Raw genomic sequence first — 20,909 nt, 5'->3', positions numbered from 1 at the left:
ATAAACCCCTATCACTGCTCTGCAATGCACCATTTAAAAGTTTTTATTATTAGTAAGTCTGGGAAATGCTACACTATAAGACTAACAATTTTAACTTCTGTGAAGGATGAATAACTATCAATGATAAAAAAATAGAAAGCAGATTTTCTAAAACGGCTTTATTTTAAAAACCTATACAGTTTTGATTTAATAAAAAATATTGCCATGAAATATCTAATTATACAGCAACAGAAATAAACCCCCAAATACAGTTAATTAGAGGTTATCCAAAAATAAATTCACAATTTTAAAGTTGGAATACACATGCTTTTTTTCAAATAAACAATTTTAAAACTGTTTCAGATGGTTTTCCTCTTAAAACATCCAGGCTACACATACTTAATCTTTTGAACTAAAACCAGACAACCTCTCAGTAACTTCACAAATAAGTGTTTCTATTAACCTGAAAAAGAAAATAACCTCCAAACCCTTCAATTACTGATTTAGTCACAAAATGCTAAAAAAGCCAAGTAACTCATTGTTTTAAAATGTGTACCTCTTGAAAACGAAATCTACATCTGAGTTGTGAAGCATAATAAACTTTTTATAGAAGTTGAGCCTTCATGACTAGTCAATTTATTTTCTATCAAGTGTACCCTATTCAGATTACTTTCACAATATCTCTTAATCCTGAAAGAATGTGAGGTGTTAAAATAGGAAAACCTTCTTTGGCCCTATAGATAGAGAGGTACCTTAAATGTAAACAATTGCAATGAGAGCCTTCTAGATGTGGGCACCTATGTCTTGTATAGAGTTGGAGATGTATTTCCTTGTTTCTCAAAGACATGATAATCTCCTTCCCAATAATAAAAGATTTGATGTACTGCGATTTGTTTTCAAATGCCATAACAATCAAAATTCATGTATACAGCTATAAAGAATAGTTTCAAAAGATCAGAGAAAAGCATTATATAATGATATTATATCATAGAGGCTTTATTAATGGTAAATGTTTGCATTCATTTTTAAAAGCTTAGCTCTTGCTAAGCATTTTTAAGCAAAAGCTAATAAATGAGAATCATTTGCCATACAAAAACTATATTCACAAACAAGACTTTAATCAAGTGAAAGCTAAAAAACACTGGAAAAAATACAAAACACTGCTGAGTCGATTAAACCGCCTTCTATCGCTAAATATATTTAGAATGACACAAGCATATTGAACAGAAAATCAATTTTGTGGACTCAGTCTAAGTAAGACCAGCGTTAAGAGTGTCATGCAATTCACGATTTTCTTTTAAAAAAATTTTTTTTAAACCAAATCACTTGAACAAAAGGTCTTCTTTTCATCTGAGGGGAAGACAATCTGTTTTCCAAACAGATTCTCCTTTTATACTAAAATAGCAAACTGTATGAACTCTAGCTCCTCTTCCCAGGTGCTACTTATACATGACTTTGCATAATGACTTAACATAGAAGTACTTTCCTGTTAACAGTGTCATGGCCATAAATAATCCAGTTAAAAAAAACCCAAATGATCAAGTGCAAATCTAAGAAAACTTCCTTTAAAGAATTACCCAAACCCAGCACACAAGCAGGATCGCTATTACACGAGCTAAGAAGTACAACTTATGAACGTGTGTATGATGATAAACGCACACTAAAGACCACCTTCTATAAAGTTTTAGTAGTGTTGCCAAGTTAATAATTCTTTCAAGGCACTGAAGAATTATGTAGATGGATTTTCCAAAATATAACTAACAATTGCTTAAATTGTTAAAAAGCCCTGAGTCAGAACTTTCAATAGCTTCCTGAAATTACAGATTTCAGACACAATGGCACATTTGTTTATTGTATAGAAAATTACAAGACCATTTTGCTTTTTGGAGGAAAGAAGTAATGTTTATGAAACAAAATCAGATAGACTGCACAAGAAAAGTAAAATACTCAGCAATATTATCTTTCTTACACATTTTGTGTCAATTGTAACTTGTAGTTACGGATTGAGGCACCAAATTGATGTGGCAAGTCACCTTTCTTGTACCTACTGCTTCCTCAACAAAATACAAATCTCAATTTTAACCTCAGGTTTCCATCTCCTCCTTAATCACAAACATGAATAAATGCTGGAAAACTAATACTCTGACAGAAAAAGAGGTAGAAAATGCCAAGGTAGCAATTTACAATTTTAATTCACCAGTTCTACTAACTAGTTCTTATTTTTATACTCTAGTTTCACCCACTACAAAGCATTTATCAGCAAATTGAGGCTCAATCTAAAAAATTTCCCCCCTCACTGCAGCAAAGCAATGTATACATGAGACAGCATTAAATAGTTTTTCTTCAAATTTAATGTTTTGAAGAAGTACAACTGTAATTAATACTGTTATAGTTTTATATATATGTTAAAGTTCCAAGGCTATACATGATTATCAAGTAATATCAGTAAGCATTCCTATCATAATATTCAAGCAAATAAAATTAGGTTGCCTTTTTGAGAGAAAAATACGTTTTGAAACAGTTACAAGTAGACTTAAAGAAAACTGACATTTTCAACAAAGAGGCACACAAAATTTGTGAAAATCTATTACCTTCCCAATTTAGTACAAATTCAAAGCTAACCTAATTCTAATGTTTAATGTGTTTCTCCCCTCTGGCTCAAAATGAAATAAGAAACCCTTCTAATTAAAAGATATTTAAAACCTACTCAATTACAACTGATGATAACTGGGAGGGAGGGGAGAAATTCTGTCTCCCTCAGATTTGGTATTTACCATCACTTTAGATCCTGCAAACACAAACAAACTCTTAAGATAATTCAGGTGTTTCTTGATTTATACTTAATCAAAATTCTATTCCACTGGAGGAGGGAGAGGGGGGTTGTTGCTTAATGGGTACAGAGTTCCAATTCTGCAAAATGAGAAAGTTGTGGAGATCTGTTTCACAACAACATGAATATACTTAACACTACTCAACTGTATGCTTAAAACTTGTTAGGATAGTAAATTTTATGGTTTGTGTTTTTAACCACAATTTTAAAAATGCAAAAAATTCTATTCCGAAATTCAATTTTTACACAAATTATTCCTATAAATATTTTAGATACTCTGAGAGGGTAAGTGGATAAGTGCTTTTCCTTTCAGATTTTTTTTTTTTAAAGCAAGCTGTTCTAAAGTCTATAATTTCCAAAGCAATCATCAATTAAACTACACTAAAAACTGCCTGAAAGACCCTTTATTCAATTGAATATACTCTCTACACTTACTGCTTTGATAAAATCTACATGATCCCCATTTTTCTCTAAACTCAGAAACTGACTTTTCTTTCTTACTTACTGCAACCCCTGCCATCCTCCCTATCCAACTCCATCACCAATTGTCCTAGTTCGTAAGGTTAAATATTTCTTAGGCCAAAAGGGTCCAAAACTCATAATAAACAAAGAACAGCAATTGGGCAACACATAACTAGACAGTCTGTTTCTACCATGTAAAAATGGCCTAGCAAGCTCTGAAATTTGAATTGGATAAATCTTCAGCAGCATGCATTGCAATATGCTAAAACGCTCTTACAGGCTAAAGCCATCAAATATATAAATTTACGAAAGTTATTTTCAACATTATCAATTAATTTTATGCCTCAGTAGCTAGATGGTCAATCTGCAATGTTTAAAATTACAAATAACCAAGCATAATTTGGCCAGCTAAACTAAAACACTTGTGCAATATAATATTCCTATACTAATACAAAATGATCTTCTCTTGAAAACCTTTCTTGCTCCCAACAAAATTAAATATGTATATAGTATAAACAGTAAGAATGTTAAATTATGTGAAGAAAAACTATTAGAATAGCACCATCTGGTGAGTTGTATCTATGTTTTGGGTAACAGAGCTGACAATGTTAGGAGAATAAAAGAAAAAAATGTGGTAGGAGTGAGGGGGTACAGAGAGGGAATCCAAATACTACTTAATGACAACTCTTCCAAAACATTAGGAAGAAATGTTATCAGTGTCTTTAGGTCTCTTCCTTTTGAAGGGAATACTTCAAATACACAATGGCTGCATGATAAATTCTGTATGTGCTTAGAAGCTGACAATTTTTTCACTGTTGTGTATCTTGCCCCTGAAGCTCAATAAGTATGTTTTTGAATGAATGCATGTCAGTTCTGTTTTTTTTTAAACGAATCTAGGAAAAGCAAAAGCTCTTTTGAGGCACAAGGTAAAGAGATGATAATGACAAGGAAACATCCTAATTGGGAAAGTACTGCTGAGACATATAATAAGAGGTAGCAGTTTCACAGAGTTAGAGCAAAGTCATTAAACAATTAAGTTCTTAATCTTATTCTCTCTCACAAACTGAAAGTAAGTTTAAAATAATTTTTTAGGTGCTTAAAAACATGAATAGAGAAACATTTTCTTTTCACTAGACAAATTTCAATGTGGTACAAACACAGAAGCACTACAGTTATAGTGACTTTATGACTTTTGTAATAGTTTATAAGTTATTATATTTTTAGTATGGAGGAAATAAACTAGTCTGGAAGATGAAACTGCCTTTTAGGGATATAAGTTTAAGCACTGCAGCTCAGAAGACAAACAACAAGAATTTAAGTGAAGTAAAGCTCCTGACCATACAATTCTCTGGTTGGCCAAGCTATGCATGAGTCAGCTAAATGTTCCCTCCTTACAAGTTGATCTAGTGGAAAAGAGATGGGCAGCCTCTGGCATGGAAGAGAAGGAAAACCCTGACTTACACTGTTTTCAGATCTGAAAGAAAACAGTCTGTTTGTCTCTTTACGTGAACATCCTCAGACAGATATTCTATCTTTTTATAACTTCAAAATATGGCTTAATCAACAGCCTCAGTGGCTCGTTATTAGATAACTGAGCAGAGTCAATATAAATTTTCAAATTTAAAATTTATAAAAATTTTACTGTTCTAAATAAGCCACTCAGCTCAACACAGATACGGAATTACCGAGACTATAAAGCCAGGCAGCAAAGCGCACCATTGTTCTCGCCAGGACTTGCAGAGGCGGCAGCCATTAATTAGCCAGAAACACAATGCGGTGAGGGCTAGAGACTTTGTACTTTCAAATTTAGCTGTTGAAATAAGAACCAGATTCAAGGGGAAAAAACTTACAAAAAATTTAACTATCCTTAGGAGTTAACTTATACACAGTATATAGTAGATACTATTGTAAACAGCTGATTATTTATATAATTATAAATATATATTTATTTATAATCTAGCAGTAATGAACCCCAAAACACTTATTTATGTGTATATTCATTTTAGACGCTGAAAGACTACTCATTCCAAGGAGAAAAAATAATTAGATGTTCTAGAGTAAACAAAACAAAACCATAGGTAATCAGACATATTTCTGTAAATGTCCTAGTCATTCTTTCTAAAGTAAGTATCTATCAACTGGTTATTTACTAGGTCTTGGATATTGCTGGCAGTTGAAATAACATCCCCATTGTTAGGTATGAAGAGAGATCCTGTTCTTTATAGTAAGCTCTACTGTCTGAGAGAGAGTGGAAGCGAGGCCTATGATGAAGGTAGAATCAGTAACACTGGCAGAATTAACAGACACGGAGGAGAAAGGACCGCTGCCTCTGGACAGTGCATTACCCTTCTCGGATCACTGCTACTGAGCACATTAGAGAAGCTAAACTGAACCTCAGAGACCCAAACAGGGCAGTATCATTTCACTAGTCAGATCAAGCCTGGATAAGTAACCACTGGGGAAACTGAGGCACACTTTCCACAGACAGTTTAAAAGCTGGCTGAACAAAACAGTGTACCAATTAATATAAGAAAGGCAACCGTTAACAGTCAATTAATAGGTGCTCTTTTATTGGATGACTCCCCCCACCCCCTTCAGTTCCCCACTATGATTGCTTATTTTTCCTTTTCATGTCTATCAGTCATTTTGAAACTGGCAATTTGATTCAAGTTAAACAATTTTCCTTTGAATCCAGAAAATAAGTTAAATGCAAACTTAATATTCTCTCATTCTATATTTCCATTTACTCTAAGAATTTAGAAACAATTACTTGATAACTTTGTTATCTTAAAAAGAGAATCTTCTCTTCAGTATTCCCTTAACCATGCAGAACTTGTACTATAATTTTATCGTTTAACATACATGACATAATGGTTTGACTTCCCCCTTTCATTTGATGCATGACTTTTCTGAGTACCTGTATCAGCTCCCTGTGTAAAATCATGATAAACTGAAAGATAGCTGATCATAAGGAAGTATATCTTTTGAGGTCTAACAAATTTATAAACTATAAGAGAAAATGCAATAAAAACAAAAATAAAAGGAGATCCTTAAAGGATTTTCCCCCTTAGAAGTCAAAGGTAAATCACCTATGAATTACATGGATTTGATGTTTCAGATTGAAAGGAAAAAACAAAAAAAAACAAAAAACACAGCTTCAAACACTGTTTTGTAGAGTTTTTGTTGTTGTTGTTCTGGTACATTTACAGTCTAATTACACTCTAGTAAAGAAACTATGATATTAAAAATTAAGTCATTAGAACCTCCAACTAGCTCACTAAGATCTCATGACCAAATACTTTAGCTAACAAAACACACTGAGTTTTTAAGTTAATACAAAAGAATCCTTCGTTCAATAGCCTTTCGACAAATAGGACATTCACTCATTCGGTCTCCACAGAGCTGGCACGTTCCATGGCCACAAAGGAAAATCATATTCTTCAGACGATCCAAACACACAGGGCACATTGTCTGGAATGTGAGATAACAAATAAAGTAATAAATGCTGAGACATTTTCTATTTTAAAAGTGTAATATAACAACTCTGTAACATCATTAATTTTCTTTTATTGTTTTAGTCAAATAATCTTTTGTTGCTTTAAAATTTTTAAACAGTTAAAATATCATCCTTATAAAACAGAAATATTGGTTGTACTATCAGGTCAGTATAAAAGGTACTATCTAAAAGAAATATTACATAAAACAAACAGTATATAAAATTAAAAATTCAAATGCCAAAATCTAAGAGGAAAAGGATGAAAATAGTCCCATTCAGTCTGACTCAGATTCTCCAACTCTAGGTACTATGCTGTTCTTGCATGAAAATAACACAATGTATTGGGGGGAGGGGGGAGCAGTGAAGAGATGTTGCTGAGAACACACACATACCAAGCACCATGCTGGATATAATCCAGTCTCAAGGCCTGCATCACTCCCACTTCAAAAAAGAGGAAACTGAGGCTTAGTGGGGTTAAAGACTTCCCAGGGCAAGCTATAATGTGAACTCAGGTCCACGTGGCCCCAGAGCTCTTGCTTTTAAAAATGATGCTGCACTGCAATATTTTCAATGTAGACCCCCTTAGTTAAAAACAATTAACCTTAGTTACATATTGTTAAATGTAACTTCATCAACTTAGAAGAATTAAGGAGAATACGTCTGTGAAGTTTTCTAGAAAATCACATATTTACTCACAAAGCACATTTTACATTTTATATTTATAAAAACATTTAACCTTAATATATCATAATACTTCATTCTGAATTAGACCTTTCCCAAATAACACAGAAATGAAATAATTAAATAAAAATGTCTAGATTAATAAACCAGGCCTAAAGCCTATATGAAAATGTGGTACCCAACTCTGGCAATACCAGAAAATCATTGTGAAGAAAACAACAGAAAAAAAGAACCATAGTCTAACTTGCTAGCTCCATTCTTCCAAAGTAAATTTTCACATTTATCCTTGAAGTTTTGAGAAGCAAAGCTGTAGAAAAATCGTAACTTTTTATTTTAAAAAACCAAAGCACTTTTTAAAATTAAATTAGTTTCTTTTTCATTAAACTTTCCAGAGGTCTATGTAGTTAATTAATAACTTCCAAAAGTAAACACATCTGTGCAGTCTGGGTTAAGCTACTTTGGATTAATATATGCTTAATAGCACATAAAATTAATTTGTCTTTTAAAGAGACACTGGGGTAATAGAAAGATTGGAGATTTAAAATTTAAAAAGAGACTTATTCAGATGCTTTCTCTTGGTAACCTTGAAGGGGTCCCTGAAAGAAATTCCAACATTCCACAGAAAATGAGTTTTAACTGTTTAACGACTTTAATGATGAAATATGGCCATGAAGATTATTTAAGAATGAAAAAACTTCAGATAGAAAAGACAAGAGTGAGACTCTTAACAAGTGCATGGCAACACTGATGTGACTGCCAAACTAAAGAACACCCTTTGCTACTCAATCCTTTAATTTGATTCAATCTTCAGATTCAGATTTAATTGGTGGGTCAAATGGTAAGCTAAGGGGGAAAAAAAAGACTTTTTTACCAGATACCTAAAAATTTTAGGTAACTTTATTTTACTGTTGCTTTTATTAAATATTAAGCAGATATGAAAGAGTACTTCTGTTGGTATGTATAAGATATAAAGAACAATATAACCACCACCCAGCTTAACACATGAATATATATCCTCCTCCACCCCTCACTGATAACCACTATTCTGAATTTTGCATTTATTTACCTTTCCCTTGCTTTTCTTTATAGGTGTGTGTGTGTGTGTGTGTGTGTGTGTGCATCCTTTTCCCCTTTTTACTGAAGTATCACATCTATACAGAAATGTGCACAAATCATAAATGCACAGTTTAATAAACGTTCACAAACTGATCAAATTCAAGTAATCAACTTAGATCACGAAATGGAACTATCGATACTCTAGAAACTTCCCTCGTGCCCCCTCCCAGCCATCTCAGCCAAAAAAAAACCACTACCCTTGATTTTAATCACCATCTGTGTGATTTTTTCCTTCCAAGTTTGCATCCCCAAACAATATCCTATTTAGTTTTACGAGACAATGACAAACTTTCCCAAGGTGTTTTTACTAATTTATATTCCCACCAGCACTGTATGAGTTACGGCTGCTAAGTATTTTGCCTAAACACTTGATATTGACAGTTTCTAACATTTTTTCCCCTCAATCTGATAGGTAGGAAAAGACACCTCAGTGTGGTGTAGCATTCTTTCATGTTGGTCACTGGTGCGTTTCCTATTTTGTAAAGTACTTGATGAAATCTTCTAATCAGACTTTGCTGATTGCAAATATTCAAACACTACAAGTGATACACTAATATGAACCACGCTGACTACAGAAAACACTAGTAATTTTACAGAAGGAGATGAAATGCCGTTCTTCGAGTCACTGTTCACCATGAAGACGTCACCGTTACCTGCTCTTTAATGTCCTGTAACTGCTGCTGCAGCTTCTGCACGTCTGCATTGACGTTGGTGTTGTCCTTATCCTTTTGTAACACCGGAATGTTCCCACTTGCTATATAGTACAGATAAAGAATCTTAATGTTACTGTTTTGAAGCAAGAATGATTCTTTATTTCTAAAATCATTAGTTTTATTTATTAAAAACACGACTATTATTAGAATCCTCTTAAAAAATTTATTTTCCCACGTGGACAACAGAAACAGCAGTGACATTCATGTTATACTCCTTCATTTATAATCTTTGGGGAAAAAATAGGTTTCCACATTAATTTCTAATTATATTTAACTCAGCTAGACAACAGTCCACACACAGACTTCTGGGCTTTCCAAGGCTCTCCTTGTTTTGTTATTGATCTGAGATGAGGAACTCCATGAAAGAAAGGTCATGCTCTACTAAATGGAAGGAAATTTTTTATTTCCCTTTTCCTACTCTCTAGATTCTTGGTCTTTTACTCTAGTTAATCTGTCCTCAGGATTTTTATCCTGCCCTATCGGTGATAAAGAAAAAAAGCTCTGGGCAAAGTAGCTATGCTAATGTTCCTCCTCATCTGTACACAGAACAAAGATATCAAAGAGACCATCCAGCTTATGTCTAGTGCAGAGACGAAAAATATTTTTACACAGCTGTACTACAGATGACCCTTGAACAATGCAGGGGTTAATCAACAAATAACATAGTCTGCCCTCCACATCCACGGTTTCTCTACATTCCCAGATTCAACCAACCACACACAGACCGTGTAGTCCTGTAGTATTTACTACTAAAAAATATCCAAGTTTTGGGAGTTCCCTGGTGGCCCAGTGGTTAGGATTCCGGGCTTTCACTGACATGGCCCAGGTTCAATCCCTGGTTGGGGAACTGAGATCCAGCAAGCTGTGCAGCGTGGCCAAAAAAAAAAGAAAAAATCCAAGTTTAAATGGACCCTGGCAGTTCAAACCTGCGATGTTCGAGGGTCAACTGTGCTGAAAAGGTTGAAGGTAAATAATTTACTTTTCATCTTTCCACTTGTTCACTGGGTTACACTTCAGTTTATCTACAGTTACTCTGTCACAAAGAATTACTATCCCATAAAATACTTAAACACAAGAGGTAAACCTATTTCATAAAATAATGAGGTTAATACTTGTGTAAATTGAGAAAATAATTTATAATATGATGTCCTCCCACCCTAAGACACAATAAATTTCATCTTAAAAATAGCCAGCAAATTTTCTTTAAGCAAGAATACTACAATGCTCTTTATAACACACATGGAGGTTTCTTAAAAGACTAATGTTTAAAGGTCCATAATCATATTACAAGTTAGAAAAATACAATTTCAGGTTTCTAATAATGTAACAAGAGCAAAACCCTACCTGTTCCTTGTAGATTCAAGTCACATACCTTCTGTTTTACAAGGAGACAGTGTACTATGAGAAGACACGTCTATGAAAGTCCCAATAAGAAAGCAAAGTAAGAAAATCCACTTACAGATATCATCAGTGGCATCCTCTGAACTTTTCCCTCCACAACACATGATGAAGGGCACTCTTCGTTCAACTACTGCCCGACACTGCACACACTTTTTCATCAGATTAGCACAGTCTGGAAACAGCAATAGGACACTTCTCACAGAAGAGAACATCAACAGGGTGGCCTTCCTCTGCTCATTTGTCATAACTTAAATTTAACACTGAGATAAACACTAAGTTATATCAATACACAATTCTACCTTCTTAAAATGTTATCAACCTAAGAATGTATATTTTTCATTGGTAGCCTCTAGAATACAGAGCCCATCATCACGAAACTAATGACATTTTCTAATACGTTGGAATAAACTGTGAGGAGGAGGTGGTTCTGAGATTTTTTTAAATATGTAATGTAAATATTTCAAGATCTTAAGGCTTGAGAATAAAGGAGGGAGATACCCTTCATAAATTTAACTACTATCACAAGAATTACAAGGCTGCTCACATGATACGTTTAAAAAAAATACTTTCTTTTGTAAATCGTTTATCTCTTAAATTCCTAAAATATGTTGAACAATTCTCTCCCTTCTATCAAACTGATGTAATCTAACAAGGAAATGGCTTAGTGACTACTTTTTTAATGTAGCAGTCAGGAAAATATCAAAAATTTATCATAATAGACTATCTTTCTAATACCTATATATCGGTAGAATGCTTTGCCATTCCAAGAAGAAATACCCAGGCACAATTCTATGTTATGGATTATTAATACTACACCTAAAGTTATTAATTAATTATAAAATAACACAGTGTTTCAACACATTCTTTCCCATTAGCATTTATTATGGAAAGTATACTCCATATCTTAGCCTATATACCAAGTGTCTTTGTCATTTCAAAAACAGGAAAAATAGCAAAAACCGTGGCAGGTTGTCTTATGACAAGACAGTAAACCTTAGCAAAGCACAAAACCACCAATGTGGACAAGGGGGTCACATACTCCCAACAGTGCTTATGCTGGTGGACACAGAATAACAATTCTCTGTCAAGGCCGACCCTGTGCCAAGGCCTAAACAGAGATGGGTCTGATGCTGGCCTAGGCAAGATGCACTAGGTAGGAGCTAATGTTAGTAGATACCTGGTTTGGGTTTGTCTTCAATCTGAGGGGCAGGGTTTTTTTCTGAATTTAAAGAATTATTTAATTGCCTGAGTATATAATATGTAACCACAATTATTTTAAATTCTTGTAGCTATTAAGTTAGGTTGTTATATTGTTTATATAAAATCTTTCTTCCATCCCTCCAAAAGGGATGTAATTTCTCCTCCTTTGATTATTGTGATGTGGGCCTGGACCACCTGCTGTACTGTATACTCGAGGAGAAGGACATTTTCCACCTCGATTTCATCTTCCCTAGCAAATAAATGTTTACCAATGGCCTGTAAAATGGAGAAAACTCTACTTCTTAGGTTTCTTGTAAAGATAAAAGAGGAAACACTCAAAAAGAGATTAAAATGCCTGGTACAAATTAAGAGCTCAATAAAAGTTAGCTGTTGCTCTTGTTACATTCTAAAGCAAAAATAATGTAAAAACGTTGGTAAACTCCTGGGGGAAAATATTACTTTAAGGCTCTAGAATCTGTATTACCAACTACTAACTAAAACCAGCTTTCAAGTCACTTTGGTCTCTGACAGGGTCAGCAAACCACAGCCTGCAAGCCAAACCCAACCAGTCACTTGTTTTTTTTTTTTTTTTTTTTGTTTTTAATAGGGAGAAAGTCTTTTTTTTTTTTTTTTAATTTATGGCTGTGTTGGGTCTCCGTTTCTGTGCAAGGGCTTTCTCTAGTTGTGGCAAGTGGGGGCCACTCTTCATCGCAGTGCGCGGGCCTCTCACTATCGCGGCCTCTCTTGTTGCGGAGCACAGGCTCCAGACGCGCAGGCTCAGTAATTGTGGCTCACGGGCCTAGTTGCTCCGCGGCATGTGGGATCGTCCCAGACCAGGGCTCGAACCCGTGTCCCCTGCATTGGCAGGCAGATTCTCAACCACTGCGCCACCAGGGAAGCCCAGTCACTTGTTTTTTAAATCCTTTTTTTTTTTTTTTTTTTTTTTTTAATTTTTATTTATTTATTTATTTTTAATTTATGGCTATATTGGGTCTTCGTTTCTGTGCGAGGGCTTTCTCTAGTTGTGGCAAACGGGGGCCGCTCTTCATCGTGGTGCGCGGGCCTTTCACTATCGCGGCCTCTCTTGTTGCGGAGCACAGGCTCCAGACATGCAGGCTCAGTAACTGTGGCCCACGGGCCCAGCTGCTCCGCGGCATGTGGGATCTTCCCAGACCAGGGCTCGAACCCATGTCCCCTGCATTAGCAGGCAGATTCTCAACCACTGTGCCACCAGGGAAGCCCCAGTCACTTGTTTTTATAAATAAAGTTTTAATGGAAAACAAGTCCTGCCCATTTGTTTACATATTGTCTATGGTTGGCTTTGCACTACAATGGCAGAGGTAAGCAATTGGAAAGAGTTGAGGTGTTACTACAGAAATCATGTGGCCCACAAAGCCAAAAATATGTTTTATTTGACCCTTTACAGAAAATGTTTGCTAACTCCTGGGCTATGAAAATTTACATAACCTGAGTTCTTTTTTACTTAAGACAGAATTCTCTTTCTTCATGCCCTCTGACAGCTGATAATAGCCATTATACCAGTCTTTGGTAAACAGAAACAATTACTTGGAGCAGAATGTTACAGTAGAAAACCTTAATCCTTTCTTAGTTGACGAGCTGCCTATCAAAATGAAAAAAAACAAACAAAACACCAACGCTTAAAGCAAATCTGTGCCAATGAGATTAATCTATTACACAGTTTGTTACTTTAGTCAAATGTTATATGAAAAACCAACACCTAACTGACTGAAACACCATGCTTTACTTTGGGTCCATTTAAGTGAAGTATAAATTGTTAAACTTATTTAAAATTCTTCACTGACAAGTAAAAAGCAAAAAGAAGAGGAGGATATTAATACTAAGTATATTAACTTGAAAAGAATAAGGGAGATATGTAAAAGCGAAGTTTAAAACTCCTCTTAAACTTTAATATCATCCTCACAAAGAAGATTTCTATAAGCTCTCTTGACATAGAGGTTAAGGAAGGTTAAGAAAGCCAGAAACTATTGCCCCAAATGGTTGCTGAGGGTGGTTCAGCAGGGGGGAAAGTATACAGGAGAGGCACCATAAAGGTGAAGATGAAGATGTGTTAATTTCATATGTGAAAAAAGGCTAGACTAAATGTATCAACACTCATTTTCAGAAATAAATTTCTCCTGTGTGTGAGAAGTGGTCATTTTGTGCTCATACAACAAATGAAATAAAAAGCTAAGCTGGACCCTGCTACACTGTTGGTGGGAATATAAATTGGTAGAGCCCCTATGGAGGACAATATGGAGGTTCCTTAAAAAACTAAAAATAGAGCTACCATATGATCCAACAATCCCATGCCTGGGCATATACCTGGAGAAAACCATAATTTGAAAAGATACATGCACCCCAATGTTCACTGCAGCACTATTTACAATAGCCAGGACACGGAAGCAACCTAAATGTCCACTGACAGAGGAATGGATAAAGAAGATGTGGTACATATATACCATGAAATATTACTCAGCCATAAAAAAGAAGGAAAGAATGCCACTTGCAGCAACATGAATGGACCTAGAGATCGTCATACTAAGTGAAGTAAGTCAGACAGAGAAGGACAAGTATCGTCTGATATTGCTGAACTTATTTACAAAACAGAAACAGAGTTACAAATGTAGAAAACAATCTTATGGTTACCAGGAAGGAAGGGGGAGAGGGATAAATGGGAGACTGGGATTGACACATACACGCTACTATATATAAAACAGATAACTAATAAGGACCTACTGTATAGCACAGGGAACTCTACTCAAGCCTCTGTAATAACCTATATGGGAAAATAATCTAAAAAAGAGTGGATATGTGTGTAACTGACCCACTTTGCTGTACAGCAGAAAGTAATACAACACTGTAAATCAACTATACTCCAAAAAAAAAAAAAAAAAAAAGCTGACCTGGGAGAATGCAGCACATCGAGTCTTCCTTAACACTTAGGACTAAGGAGGGAAAGAGGTGACACTCTTGTACAGAGAACAGACAGAGGATTCTAGAGGCCCACCAACTCCTCTGTTCATGAGTTATTAAAAAAGTAATTCAAAGACATAATTTGTTTCACTTTCTACTTTTGTAATAATTCTGAGGAAGTTCTGTATGGGCTACTTACTCTCACAAGCACACATGTGTCCGCACGGCTGAAAAAGAACAGCTGCTTTCTTGTCAGAGCATACCACACATTCTTCAATCTGCAAAGAAGAGGTTACAGCAAAAGCGTAAACATCTACAAATAAATCTAGTGACTAACAGTTTCTTCTGTATCCAAATGTATTTCTCCTCTATAAGGAAATACTCCTGCACAGAAGAATTTAACACACTTTTCCTCTGTCCTCTACTTTATTGGTTACTCATTTTTACATCTTTGAAGACCCCAGCTAAACTGGTCTAGCTCCACTTTAGTCTCCCTACCTGTCCTAAAGAATGATACAGAAAAACTCCATTTCCTCTGAGGTCAGGGAGAACAGACTAGACTTCAATTTTCTTTCTTTTTCTTTTTTTTAATTACTCTGAGGACTTCCCTAGCAGTTCAGTGGTTAAGACTCTGCCTTCCAATGCAGGGGGTGTGGGTTTGATCCCTGGTCAGGGAGCTAAGATCCCACATGCCTTGGGGGCCAAAAAAAAAAAACAAAAAAACCCGAAACATAAAAAATAGAAGCAATATTGTAACAAATTCAACAAAGACTTTAAAAGTGGTCCACATCAAAAAAAAAAAAAAAAAAACTACTTGGGAGAGAAAAATCAAAAGAACAAATGACTGAGATAAGATAGATTTCTAATATTCATAAAATTCTAGCCAGATTAGCCAGACTGCTAAAGCTTAAGGGGGATTTTTCTGTTTACCCGCATCCGAGGAATTCCACCTAACTCATCCTTTCCCAGGACTTGGAATTCCCCTACACTGGCTGAAGCCCAGAGCTCTGGACTATTCTTTTCGCCTGATCTTCACAAGTCCTCCACAACCTACTCATAATTTCCATCAATTTTTCCTCCTCTTCTCCACTTAATCTGAGTTCTGCGTGTGTAGCTATTTCTTAACTTTGCTCTGGTTCTCTGACCCCCATCTGCCTACTGCCCTTGGCTCCACATCCATCTTTCACTGATTCTCCTCCCTTCTGACACACATTCACCCCTATCTGTGTCATTTAACATTACTGTCCAAAAATGATGACCACCACTTCACCTAAACAACCAAAATATTGGACCTTCCCAACTTAGACCTTGCTACGTACACAGAATTTACATAGTCATAGTAACCTAGTGGGAAGCAGTAAGACATGGTTGGTCAGGACTTTTATGTTCCTGCATTCCAATTCCAGCTCCAATACTAACAAATTACCTAACACTGTAGAGCTGCAGCTTTTTAAAAATCTGAACAATAAAGAACAATCCTTCTTCACAAGGTGGTAAAGTGTCAATTAGAAGACAAGGAGAGGACTCAGGTGGCCCTTATTCAAGTATATCCTAGAACAACTCTAACTATGAGATAGGAGGGCATATTTTAAGTAAGACATAGCAATATAGAGTAGAAGAAAGAGTTCTGAGAAATATTTAAGAAGACTTGGTAACATAAAATGTATAGAATGGTGAAGAAGAGATCTAAGATATCTGCTAAGTTTCTGACTTGATTTAAAACAGTTGAAAGAAACAAATTTCAGTCGCCTACAGCTTATAGGATGCAAGACCAGGGTGTTCTTTCCAACTCTAGGATTATACATACAGGCTTTAAGACCTACTCAAGGTCAGACTATAACGAAGGGAATGTTTACCTTCAGTACACAAATCCAGCCCACAAACTGCAAACACTAAGCAGTACACTACCAGAACCACAGTGGGGAGCAGAGATAGGAAGACCCTGGAAATGGGAGACTAAGGAACCCATAGCCTGGAGGCAGGTACACTAACTTTTCATAGCTCCCAACAAGGTTTTTCCTCTCTCTAAAAGAACGGCTGAAATAAACAAATGGGACCTAATGAAACTTAAACAAGACGAAAAGACAACCCTCAGAATGGGAGAAAATACTTGCAAATGAAGCAACTGACAAAGGATTAATCTCCAAAATATATGAGCAGCACACATGGCTCAATAACAAAACAACAAACAACCCAATCAAAAAATGGGTGGAAGACCTAAATAGACATTTCTCCAAAGAAGACATACAGACGGCCAACAAACACATGAAAAGATGCTCAACATCACTAATTATTAGACAAATGCAAATCAAAACTATGATGAGGTATCACCTCACACCTGTCAGAATGGCCATCATCAAAAAATCTACAGACAATAAATGCTGGAGAGGGTGTGCAGAAAAGGGAACCGTCATACACTGCTGGTGGGAATGTAAACTGATACAGCCACTATAGTAAACAGTATGGAGGTTCCTTAAAAAACTAAAAATAGAACTACCATATGACCTAGCAATTCCACTACTGGGCATATACCCAGAGAAAACCTTAATTCAAAAAAACACATGCACCCCAATGTTCATAGCAGCCCTATTTACAATAGCCAGGACCTGGAAGCAACCTAAATGCCCATCGACAGATGAATGGATAAAGAAGATGTGGTACATATATACCATGGAATATTACTCAGCTATTAAAACGGAATGAAATTGGGTCATCTGTAGAGACATGGATGGACCTAGAGAGTGTCATACAGAGCGAAGTAAGTCAGAAAGAGAAAAGTAAATATCGTATAATAATGCATATATGTGGAATCTAGAAAAATGGTATAGATGATCTTATTTGCAAAGCAGAAATAGAGACACAGATGTAGAGAACAAATGCACGGATACCAAGGGGGAAAGGGGTGGGGTGGGAGGAATTGGGAGACTGGGATTGACACATATACATTATTGATACTATGTATAAAATAGACAACTGATGGGAACATACTGTATAGCACAGGGAACTCTACCTAATGCACTGTGGTAACCTAAAAGGGAAGGAAGTCTAAAAGGGAGGGGATATCTGTATATGTATGGCTGACTCATTTTGTTGCACAGTGGAGGCTAACACAACATTGTAAAGCAACCATACTCCAATAAAAATTAATTAAAAACAAAATAAAATAAAGGAAGGGCTGAGGACCATGGCTAAATTTCAAAGGTGTGTGAGTCAGCTATCTGGCTGGCTAATAAGCTAAAAAGAAAAGTAGGCACAATATGGGTGAAAGAAGTGAAAATCCCAAACTTTAGCAACTAGACAGACAAAAAGTCTCAAGAGCAATGACGACACGGAGGTGAAACTCTGACTGATCTAGCCATTTATATGTACGTAAGGAGCACTGTCATATAAATATTTTAAGAACTGTATGTGCTAAATACTGGTCAAACATTAAAATGTGACAATTTTAAAAAAAGTAAATTAGATATTATGTGTACAGTGTCTAGTTCAATGCCTAATATAAAATCAGCGCTTAATACATGATGATTCTCTTCCCATTCAGCTATTATTAAAAAAAAAAATCTTTCTAAGCATAACTTTTTCCCCTTCTGGATTTTTTTCCTCAGATTACATACATTCCCAGGAGTGGAATTACTATATCAAAGCATATTTATTGTAACTGTTTGTATATATATTGTCAGGATGGTCTCTCAAAAAAATGTAAACCCATTTATTCAGCCAACTGCAGTGTTAAGAGAGTACTCATTTCTCACTTTCCTAGCATTATTTAAAGTTTACTTTTGCTAATTTGACAAGAATGGCTAATAATAGTTCATAATTTTTAATTTGTATTTCTTTAATTGCTAAAGAGACCAAGCTTGTTTATTCTCCCTCCCTCCAAATACTAGTTTTACAATTTGTTTTATCTTCAGTGAAGATGTTCATGATCCTTTAACCACTTGGGGTCGCTATTTCTTTACATTCGAAGGCTCTGCAACAAACCTGGCAAATCTCTTTGGTGGGTATGTAAGTTTTTCTACTTTTGTACAGGTTTAAAAATTCCATAACTTAAAATACAAAGACACCTTACTAATTCTTGGAATTCAGAACTGGTCTAAAAAGGAGTGACAACATAATCCTTCCTCTCTACCTTCCTGTTCTGTCAACCCTCCCTTGTAGACATTGGTTTTAATTCTGTCTGTGTATCATAACACAGAGGAAAGAATTGTGACTTAAGAATCAAGAAAACTGTGTTGAAGACCCAACTGTCAGTGTACTTCTTTGAGCTTTGGTTTTTTCAATTATTTCAGTAAACCAAAATGAGTAAGATGGAAAAGCACTAAGTTACATGGAAAAAAAAATGAAACCAGAAACCCAGAAAAGAATACTGCTTCTCAAAAAGCAAAAGGAGTCAGATGAGATAAAAAGTTCAGAGGAGATACAGAATTTGACCACCAAGAACTGCAGGATGATCAGACTTTATTTGCCTAATGGTGGGATACAGTACGAAATGAATAGCATCGTCTATGAAGTTTTCTTGCCCAGTATGTCTAAGCTGACCCTAATCAAGCTGTTAGATCTAACTTCCAGTTTACAAAATCACAAAGGATATAGAAACAAATTAAAGAACACCATGATAAAAATCAAATAAATCCAGAATGTGTAATATTCTACCGAAAAAATCAACTAGTCTTTTACAAAGATGAATACAAAACAATCCATGTACTCAAAAAAGGTGCAGTATACAAGTAACTACAACACAAAGTGGAATTAAATACATCTTTAGGTTATAAGGGACTTTGAAAGTAAAATAGTAGATTACTTTTATTTTTAACTAGTACTGTAGTTTACGTATTTCAATTGGTGTCTTGATAAATGTATAAATTATACATTCCCATATTTAGATCAGTCTTAGGAAGAACAAAATTAAAAGACACGTGGCATCATATAATCTTATTTATCATTAACTGTAGTCTTGAAGAACTTCAAAAAATAATAAAATGCTATATTAAAAACATATTACCTTTGTCCTGGATTGAACTTGTTCTTTACAGATGAGGCATTTCTTGACTCGTGGAGAACACAAAGAACAGGTAGCAATATGTCCACATGGGCCAAAAAGAGTATCTCTCTTCATATCTGAGCACACCATACACTCTTCTAAGGTTTCAGAATCATTACTAATCATAGAAGGACTTCGAGAACCCACCTGACCACTAGTAAAAGAAAATATTTCTAATCAAGCCTATGAGAATATTCATATTACAAATTCATTAATTTAAATGTTTTTTAAAACATCTAGAGCATCATTAGTATGGGTAAAAAACAACTTTAGTTATGTTAAAAAATTAAGCTTTAACATCTATATATGTAACATTGTATACTATATTTTTCTACTTCTCTGCATTTTTACGTACTTCTAGTACAATTCAAATTTCAATTCAACAAATCCTCACCCAATGGAAAAGAGTGAATCTTCTTCTAACAAAGAAATCAAAAACACTAGTTTAAAAAAATTAACATAAACAGTTTACATCAGAAACTGTTTTTATCTATATAGGACCAGCTGAGGAAGACACAGGATATAGGAATAAAACAAAAATCCTAACTAGAGCCCATGTTAGTTATCCTAACTACAGAGAGAATGAAGCATTATCAGAGTCCACAACTGACAGGGCACTTTGGAAAATATGTCACTGCAGCTGCTGTTTTGACATTTCTTTTAAGTGTATCCTTAAGGAGCATACAATTCTATTACAGAAAGACAGAACACATCTATAAATATATATATACAAGACATAAAAATACATATGCACAACCAACTACAGGTACAGATAGAAAAGGGACACTCTGTTTCCACTACGATCTTCAGAAACTCATGAACATGTGGGCTCACATGCACACATTCAAAGTGGTTTCCCCTTACACCCCAGTGTTTAAGTTATTACTGCAGTAATTACAGTGCCTCTATATATTTTTAGATGCATTCTGCCTTGCTCTAATAAAATGCCCCTTAAGGATATACTTAAAGAAATGTATATACCTCTATATAAAATGGAATACTACTCAGCCATAAAAAAGAATGAAACAATGCCATTTGCAGCAATATGGATGGACC

The 20,909-nt window shown here is 35.2% G+C and overlaps 1 protein-coding gene across 1 annotated transcript in view; it reads right to left on the bottom strand.

Moving 5' to 3' along the window:
• Nucleotides 1-315: 315 nt before the first annotated feature.
• MIB1 (mindbomb E3 ubiquitin protein ligase 1) overlaps nt 316-20,909 on the bottom strand; it is a 118,443-nt gene continuing 97,849 nt past the window's right edge. The window contains exons 17-21 of the mRNA XM_036874225.1: nt 19,815-20,007; nt 15,012-15,090; nt 10,737-10,850; nt 9,218-9,318; nt 316-6,742 (exon numbers count right to left, since the gene is read on the bottom strand). Of these exons, the coding sequence (XP_036730120.1) occupies nt 6,602-6,742; nt 9,218-9,318; nt 10,737-10,850; nt 15,012-15,090; nt 19,815-20,007 (628 nt within the window). The 3' untranslated portion in view covers nt 316-6,601. The remainder of the gene's footprint in view (nt 6,743-9,217; nt 9,319-10,736; nt 10,851-15,011; nt 15,091-19,814; nt 20,008-20,909) is intronic.

This window comes from Balaenoptera musculus, chromosome 14 (genome assembly GCF_009873245.2).
Source record: "Balaenoptera musculus isolate JJ_BM4_2016_0621 chromosome 14, mBalMus1.pri.v3, whole genome shotgun sequence".
Lineage (NCBI taxonomy): Eukaryota > Metazoa > Chordata > Mammalia > Artiodactyla > Balaenopteridae > Balaenoptera > Balaenoptera musculus.
This window is presented reverse-complemented; position numbering and strand designations above follow the sequence as displayed.